The sequence below is a fragment of the Esox lucius genome, chromosome 6 (genome assembly GCF_011004845.1).
Source record: "Esox lucius isolate fEsoLuc1 chromosome 6, fEsoLuc1.pri, whole genome shotgun sequence".
Taxonomy (NCBI): domain Eukaryota; kingdom Metazoa; phylum Chordata; class Actinopteri; order Esociformes; family Esocidae; genus Esox; species Esox lucius.
In genome coordinates, this window is record NC_047574.1 from 17,110,759 (window position 1) to 17,124,400 (window position 13,642).

At 40.5% G+C, this 13,642-nt stretch overlaps 1 protein-coding gene across 1 annotated transcript in view; it reads right to left on the reverse strand.

The window, feature by feature from the left end:
- Positions 1-372: 372 nt before the first annotated feature.
- Positions 373-13,642, reverse strand: part of LOC105010568 (protein FAM53B-like) — a 56,832-nt gene continuing 43,562 nt past the window's right edge. The window contains exon 5 of the mRNA XM_034292554.1: positions 373-495. Within this exon, the coding sequence (XP_034148445.1) occupies positions 388-495 (108 nt within the window). The 3' untranslated portion in view covers positions 373-387. The remainder of the gene's footprint in view (positions 496-13,642) is intronic.

The following is a 13,642-nucleotide window of genomic DNA, read 5'->3' on the forward strand; positions in this document are numbered from 1 at the left end:
TATTCCCAGAGCTGAAGGACGGGAAAGTTTGGTAATTGGCGGAACTCGACCCGGCACTTGGGTTGACACTGACCAAAGAGTTTGACCCGGGTGGCATTGTGCTGTCCGCACCGGGGTTCTGTTTCTTCCACTTGGTTCTTCTGTTCTGGAACCAGATCTTGACCTGGGTTTCAGTGAGGCTGAGGGACAGAGCCAGGTTGAGTCTTTCACACACGGACAGATATCTTGTCGAGCGGAATTTGTTCTCCAGAGCCACCAGTTGTTCATAGGTGAAGGCAGTCCTGGCGCGACGCGGCTTGGCACAGCCATGATCCGACCGGCGCCGTTTATGTGGCAAGGGCTCATGTGCAGCAGGTGTTTTTGCACTGCTGCTGTTCCCGTCCCTGTCTACTTGCTCATCTGGCTCAGATGTTGAGTGTACTGACAGTGGGTTGTCAAGGGCTGCCTGCTGCTTAGGATCGGTGCTACTGGAACATTCACTCCATGTATCTTCACCTGTTAACACAACACATGAACAAACACTAATTGATTTTTGAAAGCTTATTGAATTCTTGTGAAAATATGTTTTTAAATTCCTACATACAGTTACTTATATTGCAAAAGGGGGTGCTGAGTGGTAGGCTGTATACAATCTGTTTGCTTTGGTACACCAGAAGTAACTTCATTTCGAAAATGACATTTCAATGTTGAGCTGGTCTCACAGAGGTTTGATGCAGTGCTTTTCATGTGGTGTGGTAATTTTATGAAAATCTTTTATGAAAAATTGTAACAAAATGCGTGTTTATCTTTTGTTGCACATATCTGGCATATGTGCAATTTTGTGCAATGATGTTGTGGTTAAAAGTTAGAGTTAGTGGTATTGAATGGACAGCCTATTCCCAAAACTCCCACCTTAACTACATTTAAAGTGGCCTGTAGAGAGCCCAAAAAACATTTGTATCAATTAAATCATTAAATGTGTAAATAGTAACATGAAGTTAATTTTTTTATATTTTCCATTATTGCATTGTGGGGAATCCTTAAACCATGTTTTATTAATTTATTTTATTGATCATGCGGTGCATTTCTGAAAGCCACTTTTCACATCCGACTTCATTTAAAAAATTGCAAAAGCATTGCAAGTTACCAGGAGCACAGCGGACTCCATAATTGTGAAATGGAGGAAGTTTGGAACCACCAAGACAAGTAATGGCCACTAAGAGACCTTCCAAATGTTTCTACAGAGATGGGATAACCTGCCAGAAGGTCAACCATCTCTGCAGCACTCCATCAATTAGACCTTTATGGTAGAGTGGCTTGACAAAATCTACTCTTGAGTAAAAGGCACATGACATTGTGCCTGGAGAACTTCAAGAGCATGAGGGAAAACATTCTCTGGTCTGATAACACCAAAATCTAAACCACTACAGCTTGTCACCCTACTAATGCCATCCTATGGTAAATCATGCTCAAGGGAGCATCATATTAGTGGGATGCTTCTCAACAGCAGGGACTGGGGGACTAGTCAGGATTGAGGGAAGGATGAACGGAGCAGAATACAGAGATGTCTTTAAAGAAAGCATGCTATGGTGTGCACAGGACCTCAGACTGGGGGCAAAGGTTAATCCTTCAGTACCACAATAATCCAAAACACAGTCAAGACAATGTTGGCTTCAGGACAAGTCTGTGAGTTACTCAAGATGATAGTGAAGATCACAGTTCACCAATGCTCCTCATCCAATCTGAAAGAAATTTCCCAAATTCAGGTATACAAAGCTGGTTGAGGCATACCAACAAAGAAGCAAAGCTGGGTCAAATGTGTTTTTACAATGTACTGAATGAAGGGTCTGAATCCTTACGTACATGATACTTCGTTTTTTTTTTTTTTTATAAAATGTTACAAATGTCTAAAAACCTGTTTTCGCTTTGTAATTATGGTGTGTTGTGTGTAGATTGATGGGGAAAATTCTGAAAAATCATTATAAATGTAGTTTTTAACACAAAAAATTTGGAGAACATGAAGAGTTCAGAAAACTTTCTGAAGGCACTGTATATTTTAAAAAGGAAATTGATTTGCTAAGGCCTTTATCACGCCTACAGCATTAATCTACAAACATTTATGTATGCACCGTTTGGGTACAGCAACATAAATTCAAATTTCACTCATCGCTACCAATTCTACTTAGGTTTCTGCAAACAACTTGATGCATTGGATAAATCCAACACATTCACCACACAAAACGCTCTGAAATGCAATGCTGCAAGGAAAGCGTATCGTCCCACTAGAAATGAATGAACGTCCGGTGTACCAAAGTGCATTGTGTGTCTGCCTCAACAGAACTGACTTAAAGGCCTAAATCAGGACCTTATGATGGCCGTGGTTCCGATGGAACACAACCATGCTAGGCATGCTCTAACAGAACATGGTGTTCATCGGTCCACACCTCTACTAATGATGACATAAAAGAATACTCAAATTGCCCTTTTAAAACTTTGATTCACACCCAACAAAGCAAAGGCAATCAATGGCAGGAGGTAACATCCATTTGCATTGACTGAGGTTTTCTATAATTAGTTTAAAAACAATAATGAAAGTATAGTCAGATGTGGAAAAAGTATTTTATAAATAGGATAAATCCCATTATAATGCAGTGGTTTTAGTTCAATGAAATAGACAGTTGGAAATGCTATGTATTTTTGTGAAAACTTTCATGAATTAAATGTGTATAATGATTGTGCAAAATACAATTATAGAAAACTGTTCAAGCAATTCAGAATCTTTCACAAAATGGTTTGATGTATTCACATATTTCTGATTATTTAGTTCATTTTTAATGGTTTGACCATCTGTAGAGTAAGAATGAGAAGAACAATGGGATGTTTCTTGCAATCTAGTATATTTAAGACTCAGTGTTCTGTAAACTTTCCCACAGTGTGAAATCCCTAAAACCAATAAATAGTATAATCTAATAGCATAACTGTAATGTGTGTTTGATCCAAATCAGAGTTGTGCGAGTGGAACGAAGCGATGAAGTGGTCCAAGGTGGCTTGGCCTCTAATCCCTAGATACTTTATAAATCACCAATCGCCTCAAATGTCATGTTGCGGAAATAAATCCTGGCTAAATCCAGCTCCACCATCTACCCATGACGTGCTAATAGAGTTTCATATGTGTCGGTGGATCGATAAATGTCATCTATTTAAAGGGAAGTTTTAATCGAACGATATTTAGGATCAGACATGGATGGGGTTCGAAGTTCGTACCTGCAAGGTGTTAGAGGGAGATATGCAGGATGCAGTAATGGGATATCGATCAAAGCGCGCGGAGGCATCCTCAATGGGACGATTTAAACAATTATCTGGCCAGCCTGTCCCAATGCCAATCACACACCCAGGCTGTCGGAGCAACCCTTTGTGGGTTTCTTAAAAGGAAACGTAGCCTTGGAAATTAAGGAAGGTCATATAGTGATTAAATCATTTTATCATTATTTAAAATATCCACTATTTGGTGAAAATAAACAGCCTAGGTGTTCATATTTGCTAATTCAAAGTAATAACTAGGTCATTTTATGTAGGCTAGTCTAGTTAATCTCTTTTGTTTAAAATAAATTATATGGATATTTAAATTGTAATAATGCTTAATAAAAGTGTATCCTGAAATGAACGAGTAAAACAACTGAGCTAATTTGAAAGCATACGTTTAGTTGTTAATCGAGAACCTCCACCTAAAACCAAAAAGGACAGAGGACTCCCATAACAAAACGACATTTATGGTCTGTAGTTCTGTGATATTTACCTGCTTCCCCGCGCCCAAGTTGTGGTTTTCCATCTGAGCTCTCGTCCGTTTCCAAACGTGCTACTCCCGGTAAAGGAAACTTATCCGTTGTAGTACAAAGTTCGTGTATCTTCTTGCTATTAAATTTATTTGGATCTAATATATCTGTTATAGAAAAAGAAATTCTATGACTAGATGTCATTTTTAAATTAGACTCCTTAGAATCCAACATCATTTAAAGCCCTTAATTAATCAATGAGATGGCAGGGAGGCAGCATACTTTCTTCTGTTTTAAACATTAGTTGAACAGGTAAACTGTTTCCCACGAAATGGAGCTGCCATCAAATTCCTCTGTCAGTCTGGACAAAGTGATGACCGATGAGTGAGATATTTGAAGCGTCTCTCTCCGCTCGATTCGAAGAGACGCGGTTTCTGACTCCCACGTGACATCCACACAGCGTTTAACTTGCCTGACGACTCAAACTGAAATCTTTCCCAGGACTTTTCTTTCGCCAGATCTTTCAGTCTAAGAATACTTCCATGTGACATCGTTTTGGAGCATCCCCCTTCAATGCTCCTTCTCACCTACATATATTACTATGACCACACAACGGTGTAGGTTTGTATTGTTTATTGGGGGGTCCGGTTCATTGACAATGTTTAATAGATTCATGGTTTAACTGTGTAAAATTGCCTGTTTGAGAGTGTGTACATGCAAGAGAGAATATCTGTAATAAGACCTAAAAGTTCAAGTTATTGAGAAACTGTGATAGAGTTTTACCAGTCTTTGTTGGTGTCTTTACTACAAAAATAAATAAATAGCTTTGATTGTGCTGCCTGTTGCTGGCACCAACTGAGCACCAATAGCATCAATATTATCTCTTTGGTCATCCCCAAGTCAAGGTGTTCCCACTGCACGCTGTTTACTGGTGTGTGCTTATATTTTGCATCATGGTAAACACTTGAAGAGACTTTTGTTAACTTATATTTCAACCTTTTATAACATTTTTAACAGAGTTCACATCTGTGAGTGATACAAGCAGACAAAAATCATGAAACATGAAAAAGAAATCTTTATATTTACTTAGTTTTGCACCATTCTTTTTTAACCAAATAAAATGTGTTGTGAATGTGAATGTGTGGTCATTGTGGGAAAGGGAAAAGCTTTTTTTGCTTAGCAAGTATTACAATTTCTGTAAATGCAAGTTCACCCATGTCTTGGCCCGGGTCTATCAGGTTCTGTAGCTGGCTTTACAGCTATGAATTCATTTGTTTCTTGGGGTTTGATGGCCAAATTGATGGCATCTGCCTAAGCAATCTTTGATACAGATGTGTAACAAAATATGGAGAAAGTGAAAGGGTCTGACTACCTTCCAAAGCCATTGTATTAAAGAGATCTAATTTCTCTCTCTATATCCTAATGTGTACACATGATTATTGGCAAGTTATACATAACTACTTTGTTACATCTTCACACAAGAAATGTTCACTGGTATCTTATTTTTTGATAGAACCAAATGCAAGAAGTGAAACAATGTTCTACGGTTTATCATTGTTTGGAGTATGTTTAAATTATACGGATACAAACAAGAAATAACCACTTTCTTGGTAAGGAAAATCCCATGGAAACATGTGGGTAACACTTTATTTTGAGAGTCCCAAACGTATGTCTGTCGATAATCTACTGATTATCAGATTTTTTTTTACTATCTACTAACCTTAACTTTTATCCTAACCCTAAACTTAACCATTATCCTAAACCTTCTTATAATCCTAACCTATCAACAGATAATTTGTTGAACATCTGCTAATAGTATGACAATCTACAGAATATCTACACATGGAAATTGGCACTCTCAAAATAAAGTGTAACCAACTTCTGTCATATGATGGCAAAGCAACATCCCTTCCTAAGCTAACCAAACTGAGCTAAGCCATGAATCTTAGAGATGTGTCTCTTTGTTGGCTACAGTGAGACAATTGATCGACAGAGTAAAACATCATCCATTAGAACAATTTGATGTATGCCTAGTCTCCACAACCCACCTATGGGCACCACCAGACCTCTGCTATAGTTTGGAGACCTCTGCTTTAGTTTGACTGTGACTACAAGGTCAGTGGCATTGCCCAGTAATTGTCCTAACAGCCTTTTTACCTGTTGGGGGGCAGTAATGAGAGTTTTTCATTACGTCCGGGATGGGTGAGTGCTTCTGGCAGATGCTGACAGGCAGCAGATGTGTAAAGTTGGGGGTGATTTCTAACGGGGTCGACTCTATTGTCGGAGGGTGACGTGTGGGGGGGGGGGTGTTGGGAGTGGGAGGGGTAAATTACACTGAGGGACACTGTCCGTCATGGAGTGCCCCTGTCATGGCGAGGTAAAGGTCAGTTCAACATCCTGTTTACTGAAAACAATATATATAACAAACAGAGAACAATACAGAAAAAGAGGCACTTAAGTTACACCCAAGCATCTCTCACAACGAGTAACAGCATCTTCAGCAGGTGATAGACAGGACGCAACAAACAACCTATGTTAATAAGTGAGTGCGATACACTCACTTAGCCAGACCCCATGTTCAAGTGTGAAGTTATAGGGGGGGGGCTTCTTTTATATCAATGCGCTCTCATTTAACCCTGAGCATCTGTAGCAACAGCAGCATTGACGGAAGCTGGAATCATACTGTTTTAGGGGATAAAATATGTTTAACCTAGGTTTGTTTTGTTGACTAGAGAAGGTGGAGACTGTTCACTTTTTTGCCGTATGTTTGCCAAAGTTTAGGTTAGAGGAGCAGGGACATTGTGAGGGAAGGCTTTGATTTGTATTGGCTTTTGTCCCACCAAAACAAACACATAATTGTATTCATGATTTTCCTTAGGCCTTTATAACCATTCACCCCTGCAGGGATGCAATATTGCATCACGCACATAGCAATGAACAGCTTCAATGTGTCCATGTTGACAGTCACAGGCTACCACTAGGTTTTGTTTGTTGTCATTGTACACCATAGAGTTTCATGACATTTCTCATTTTAATTCATTACATGTATTACTAAATGTTATTATTAACTTAACTTATATCAAAGGATATTCATCTATAAATCTCCAGTTTGCTTTTTACAGTATGTTGTACATCTGAAAATACGGGAATATGCATTCAAAAAAAGAAACAAATAAAAACAAAAAAGAAACAATATTTCAGTCAAATTTCACCTGGAAAATCCCATGGATTGTACCTTTTCTTGCAGTGAAGTTAAACTGTGAGGTTGAATACTGACATCAGTGCAGTAGCCAAGGTGGCACCATAAACCCGCACACATACAGTTCTAAGCTGAATAAGTGGGGGCCATCTTTCCAGAGGCAAAGGGATAAGTGTGTAACAGCCACACTGGCTCATATCTGGCAGCTGTGGTGGCTCTACTGTCAGTCAATGCTAGCATTGATTAGCCATTGTTCTGAGAAGGTCACATCATAATTAATTAACAATAATGACTCCCCTGACACCACCTGCACTCCTTCACTCGATTGCCCTGTTAAATTACGAGCGACTATCACGCTGCAGCGCACCAAACAATGATGATGTATTCGCCACGTAAAGGCAAGAGCTATTAGTTACATTATTTAAATGGACCCGTTTAAACCTGGGGAGCTGTCTTTATGAAGGGCAATTAGGCACTAACCATAATTGATAATTCGTACTAATTACAATTATGAAATATAAATAGTGAGGATGGGATTTGTCATCATTGAGTTGCAGAAGGGGAGTGGCGGTGGATGAAGCAGTATATGTGTGATATAAAGTAGGGAGGGTGTTATTTATCTCTATCTAGCGTAGAAACAGATTGTGTTTGTCCCTTTATATTTCTCAATTGACTGTTATCTCTTTTTTTTACACGTCCTTGCCAAATACAACATTGTTAGCCAGCCACAGTTGCCTATACTACATCTGAGATGTGATAATGGCACATATTTGCTGTGTATAATTATTGGGGATTTTTCAGTGTGCATGAATGGCAATCACATATGATCCATAAAATGTTTTTGTTTGTCTAACGTCTCTCTGATTAGTTTGTATCAAGAATACTGACATACCATCTTCGTGTCAATATCATAGACTATGCAGACCTTACTATGAACAATCCTGAATGAGATTTCATCAGAATACAGGCATGAAGAGGTCACAGTGGTTTTAGTTCATTGAGTAACCCATAGAAAACTAATCAGAGTTCTAATACATATGTCATCAGTCATTTGAGTCAGGTCAAAGTGCAAATGAAATCTGTGACCCGCCCCTTTGTGTTCTCTCAGGGTCTAGGCTATATAAACTTGATGTCTGCACCACTGGAGAACCAAACATCTATGTCAGTCCAAACCAAATCTGCCACTTTACACAACTTTAAAATGAGGGTAATGTTAGGTTGCAAAAAGGTCCCTCGGAAACAGAAAGGTCAATGTACATTACACTGTACCAAGTAGATAACATGGATGATTTGTTGTACATAATGTATATCTGTCCAATTACTTTTGGTATCACACAGTTGAGGAACCATTTCTAAATTTCTAAATGGTTAATCCAGTACCCGAAATTCAAGCCAACAGTCTGCAATATAACCCCATTTTCATTTAATCATTTCATATCCAAGGTACTGGAATAGAAAATATTTAAGATACACCTTGATAGATTACAATACACCTTTTAGAGTCCAATACACCTTGAACTGAAATAGGACAAATATAGGCACCCATATTCTTGTTATTATCTTATTAATATTGTTAGTGGTTGGTTGTACTAATTCTCTATGCCTCCATACTGCAGCCACGTAGAACAAAGACAGAGGTTGAAATACCCTCCCTGGACTCAATGACACAATTACACAGTTAACTTGAAGTTGGCTATTAGTCACACTCATGACTTTTGTTTCTGATAGTTGCGTATGTCTTTACCCATAAAACCAGGCCAGGCTGGGTATTTGAATGTGAAATACTGCTGCATTCAGAGGAAAAGACACGAGTGGAGATGCAAAGCCTGGATCTTCTGTAGAGTTAAGACTGCCTACAGTCACCTCACTGCTGTTGAGCATTTGTACCACTCTTTGTAATATGGCCCTTCCCAGCACGCCAGGTCCGTTTCCGCTCATTCGTTTGTCTCAGTTATTGCTGATAAGGCTTTGGGCATATTTTCTGAGTTGTTGAGATTTTTATATGGACCTAAGTTGGACAGTTCCACACGTGTCCTTGTTTTATAATAAGTGGACTGCTATATACTATCTTGGGAATTTTGATTTGCATGTCATGAATGCGCTCCCACCGGCTCCACCTGCACCTCTTATTAGGTGTTTGGCGTCGCCGGGCAACTAGCTCCCACCGTCCACGCCCGTCATCCATCACCGGGACATGTCTCGTTTGCCAACTACACACACCTGGATCCTATCAGCAATCTTTATCTGCATACAGCCTCCCTCTGTTCCCTCAATCTTTATCTGTATACAGCCTCCCTCTGTTCCCTCAATCCTTATCTGTATACAGCCTCCCTCTGTTCCCTCAGTCCTTATATGTATACAGCCTCCCTCTGTTCCCTCAACCCTTATCTGTATACAGCCTCCCTCTGTTCCCTCAATCCTTATATGTATACAGCCTCCCTCTGTTCCCTCAGTCCTTATCTGTATACAGCCTCCCACTGTTCCCTTAATCCTTATCTGTATACAGCCTCCCTCTGTTCCCTCAATCCTTATCTGTATACAGCCTCCCTCTGTTCCCTCAGTCCTTATCTGTATACAGCCTCCATCTGTTCCCTCAATCCTTATCTGTATACAGCCTCCCTCTGTTCCCTCAATCTTTATCTGTATACAGCCTCCCTCTGTTCCCTCAATCCTTATCTGTGTACAGCCTCCCTCTGTTCCCTCAATCCTTATATGTATACAGCCTCCCTCTGTTCCCTCAGTCCTTATCTGTATACAGCCTCCGTCTGTTCCCTCCATCCTTATCTGTATACAGCCTCCATCTGTTCCCTCAAATCTTATCTGTATACAGCCTCCATCTGTTCCCTCCATCCTTATCTGTATACAGCCTCCCTCTGTTCCCTCAGTCCTTATCTGTATACAGCCTCCCTCTGTTCCCTCCATCCTTATCTGTATACAGCCTCCCTCTGTTCCCTCAGTCCTTATCTGTATACAGCCTCCGTCTGTTCCCTCCATCCTTATCTGTATACAGCCTCCATCTGTTCCCTCAGTCCTTATCTGTATACAGCCTCCCTCTGTTCCCTCAATCCTTATCTGTATACAGCCTCCCTCTGTTCCCTCAGTCCTAATCTGTATACAGCCTCCCTCTGTTCCCTCAACCCTTGTCGTTTGTCTTTTGTGTTCAGTGTGCTTGCACACGTTTCTTAACAAGCTCCCTATTGCTGAAGCCTAGTTATCCTTGTAGTTTACGTATCGCTTGTGTTTTCTTTGTTATGAGTTTGCTAGTAAAAGATAGTATTACTCACCTGTGACTGTGTCCAGACTTATTAAGACATGACAATGCATGATATGAAGAAATCAGAAACTGTGTTCCCAGCAGTCCTGCTTTGTTTTTGTTTAGTTACGCCGCAACAGTTCACATTTTTTTAAATAAAGCTATAAAGGACGTACCATACCACAACATATACTAGTTTATTCCTCCATTTGGATTTTGGAGGATTGTGATTAGGACAGGCACTGACAAAGGAAGAAGACACCTATCAAATTCACGGTCTCTCGCACTGACGTCTTGTTGGATGTGAAAGCCTATCATTCAACTAGTACAAGCCATGCCTACCTCATCACCATTAACTCACTAAGCCACTGTTGTAACAGAATATGACATCCGGAATTGCCAACATGTGTAACTGTCCACTACCAACACACCTACATCTTCAGGATGACGTACACTGATGGTCCAAACCATTATGAGCACTCACAGGTGAAGCAAATAACGTTGATCATCTCCTTACAAGGGCACACGTCAAGGTCTGGGTTGATTCGATGATAAGCAAACAATCAGTTCTCGTTGTCAATATGTTGAATGAAGAAGAAACAGGCAGGAGTAAAGAGCTGAAGAACTTTGACAAGGGCCAAAATGTTATGGCCAGACGACTGGGTCAGTGCAACTTTGAAATGGCAAGGCTTGTGGGGTGCTCCCGGTCAGCATGTGGGGAGTGTGGGGACAAACCACAAACCGGCAACAGGGTGTTGGGCGCCCCAGGCACATCGATGAGTGAGGGTAACGAAGGCGATCCCTTCTTGAAAGAACCAACAGAGGGTCCACTGTGGCACAAGTCACAGAAAATGTTAATGATGGTTATGGGATGAATGTGTCACAACACACAGTGCATCACAGATGCAAACAACAAGCCGGTGAAGGGAGTGTGATGCTCTGGACAATGTTCTGCTGGGAAGCCCTGGGTCCAGGCATTCACGTGGACGTTAATGTGAGACGTGCCACCCACCTAAACATTGTTGCAGACCAGTTCTTTTCTTTTGAAAAGATCAAACCCCCAGATTAATTCATACAATTATGAGTTAAATGTAAAACACACTAAACTGAGCTGTGAGGGATTCAGGAGAAAAATAAATAAAACATGTGGGACTCAAACTTAAAATTAAATATAGTGAGAAAATGTTAAATTATGACAATGTGTGACTGTGTATTTCCTTGTCTGGTCTAGGCTATACCTTGAAGCCTTTGCCATGCTGCGAGGCTCACATTGAGGGCTGTGTAATTGCTACACTGAGCGCTGGATCAGTGAAGCTGCTCTAATCAATAAAGTCTTCATCAGCCATTTCCCCTGATGATTCTCCCTCATTTCTCCCCTAATCGGTCTTTTTCATCAAACGAGACCTGTGCCGTGAGGATATTTGTGTGTGTGTTTAGACTAGAGCATGTGTGTGCTAATAGTTTTATATTTTGTGGTTCTGTAGCCTGTGTTCAATTTCAACCCGCTCTTTGTCAATGGACAGTGGATAACAGATTTCTGATGGAACTGCAGTAACACATAGCTTAGGGAATCTTGCCTAAAAACTTTCCACTGCCCTTTGTCGTTGATCCATCAACACTTGGGCAGATATCCACATGAAAAAAATTATGACCAAGCTTCAGTTGAATGGAACTGACCCCATACCTGGACAATATCAAAGGGTGTAACATAGATACAGTATTTTATACTCCATAAGGGACTATGTACATCTACACAGCAACATACTGCACACAGCTGTAATAACATAAGAACAAATATCCAAAATGGATCAATTAACAAACTAAATAAATCGAACCTCTACATTCCAATAAAAAGGTAATCTGTCATAACTACACATCCATCTGAACAAAGTGTTTGAACAGGGTAAGGGTGACCGTTCCAAAAGCTAACGTTCATCCTCATCCGTCCCTTGCCCCATGACCCTGTCAAATGATGGGGTGTAATTGCTCTCTTTTAGCTATTATTCCCCTTCACTTACAGTAAATCAGCATTGTCCCTCCCCTCTCCACTCTCTTGTTCAACCTCCAGATGTGGTCCCGTGTCACAGCATGGCTTGACTCAGGAGGCATCACTACCCAATGTCTTCCTCTCTCAAAAATATTTTCTTTGCAAGTTCCAGTAATCACGACAAACCGAGAGTATAACACAAATGACCAGAACAAACTGATATGGCTGTGAGTGCAATTCCTGACAGGCTTGGGAGGGTCGAAGATCTCACTGAAGATCTCGGCAGCACCAATGCATTTGAAGGGGAATGCATTCACTGGTCTAATTAGAAAATGTCTATGTAAATAAAGAAATTAGCTCAACTGGACAATTTTATGTTAACAATGTTTTATTAACGTTATTTAGCCAATAACCTTCTGAAACAGTTAGGCATACATACCCTATAGAACCAATGGCTGGTATACATTCACCAAGGCTTAACCTGAGCTGGACATCTTTTATCTAGATTTTCCATCAAACCAGCATAGCAGCATGTTACTTTGCAATGACACTCGCCACTGTCCACTGACTTATTCATTCTTCTAGGTCCCGAGAATGTAATCTGTAGGTGCTCAAGCACTGGAATCTGTCAGCCAGGTAAGCAGTTCAGTCTTGTTATAATCAGACCAGAGAATCTTGTTTCATTTTATATGAGAAACCTTCAGGTGCCTTTTGGCAAACTCCAAGCAAGCAGCCAACTCCAGGAAGATTGATGGTGGTTCCTAACTTTTTCCCTTTAAGAACGTGTTGAGGCCACTGTGTTTTTAGGGACCTTCAATGCTATGCTAACAATAAATATTTTGGTACCCTTCCCTGAGCTGTGCCTCAACAAAATCTTGTTTTGCGGCGGTACAGATAATTCCTTTGACCTCTTGGCTTGATTTTTGCTCTGACATGCACTGTCACACACTGTGGGACCTACAGTGGGGACAACAAGTATTTGATACACTGCTGATTTTGCAGGTTTTTCTACTTCTGTAACGGTGGCGGTAGTGGAGGAACCAGGCGCAGGCGAATACACTCCGTGTAGGTTATTCCATGAAAATCAAACACGAGCACACAAAAAAACAAACTTAAAGAAAACAAAGGGGCTGAATCTTTAGCCAGCAAACCAGAAACACTCACCGGTTACATGTGACACACAATGTGATTTTCTGGATTTTTGTTTTAGATTCCGTCTCTCACAGTTGAAGTGTACCTATGATAAAAAATTATCGACATCTACCTGCTTTGTAAGTAGGAAAACCTGCAAAATCGGCAGTGTATCAAATACTTGTTCTCCCGCCTGTATATAGACAGGTGTGTGTCTCTTTTGGCTAGTTCTAACCAAAGAGAGCAGAGCTCATCTTTTCCTATGTCCCACTCCTCCCCCCGTTTAAAACGATTGCTTAGACAACCGTCACATCGTCAAC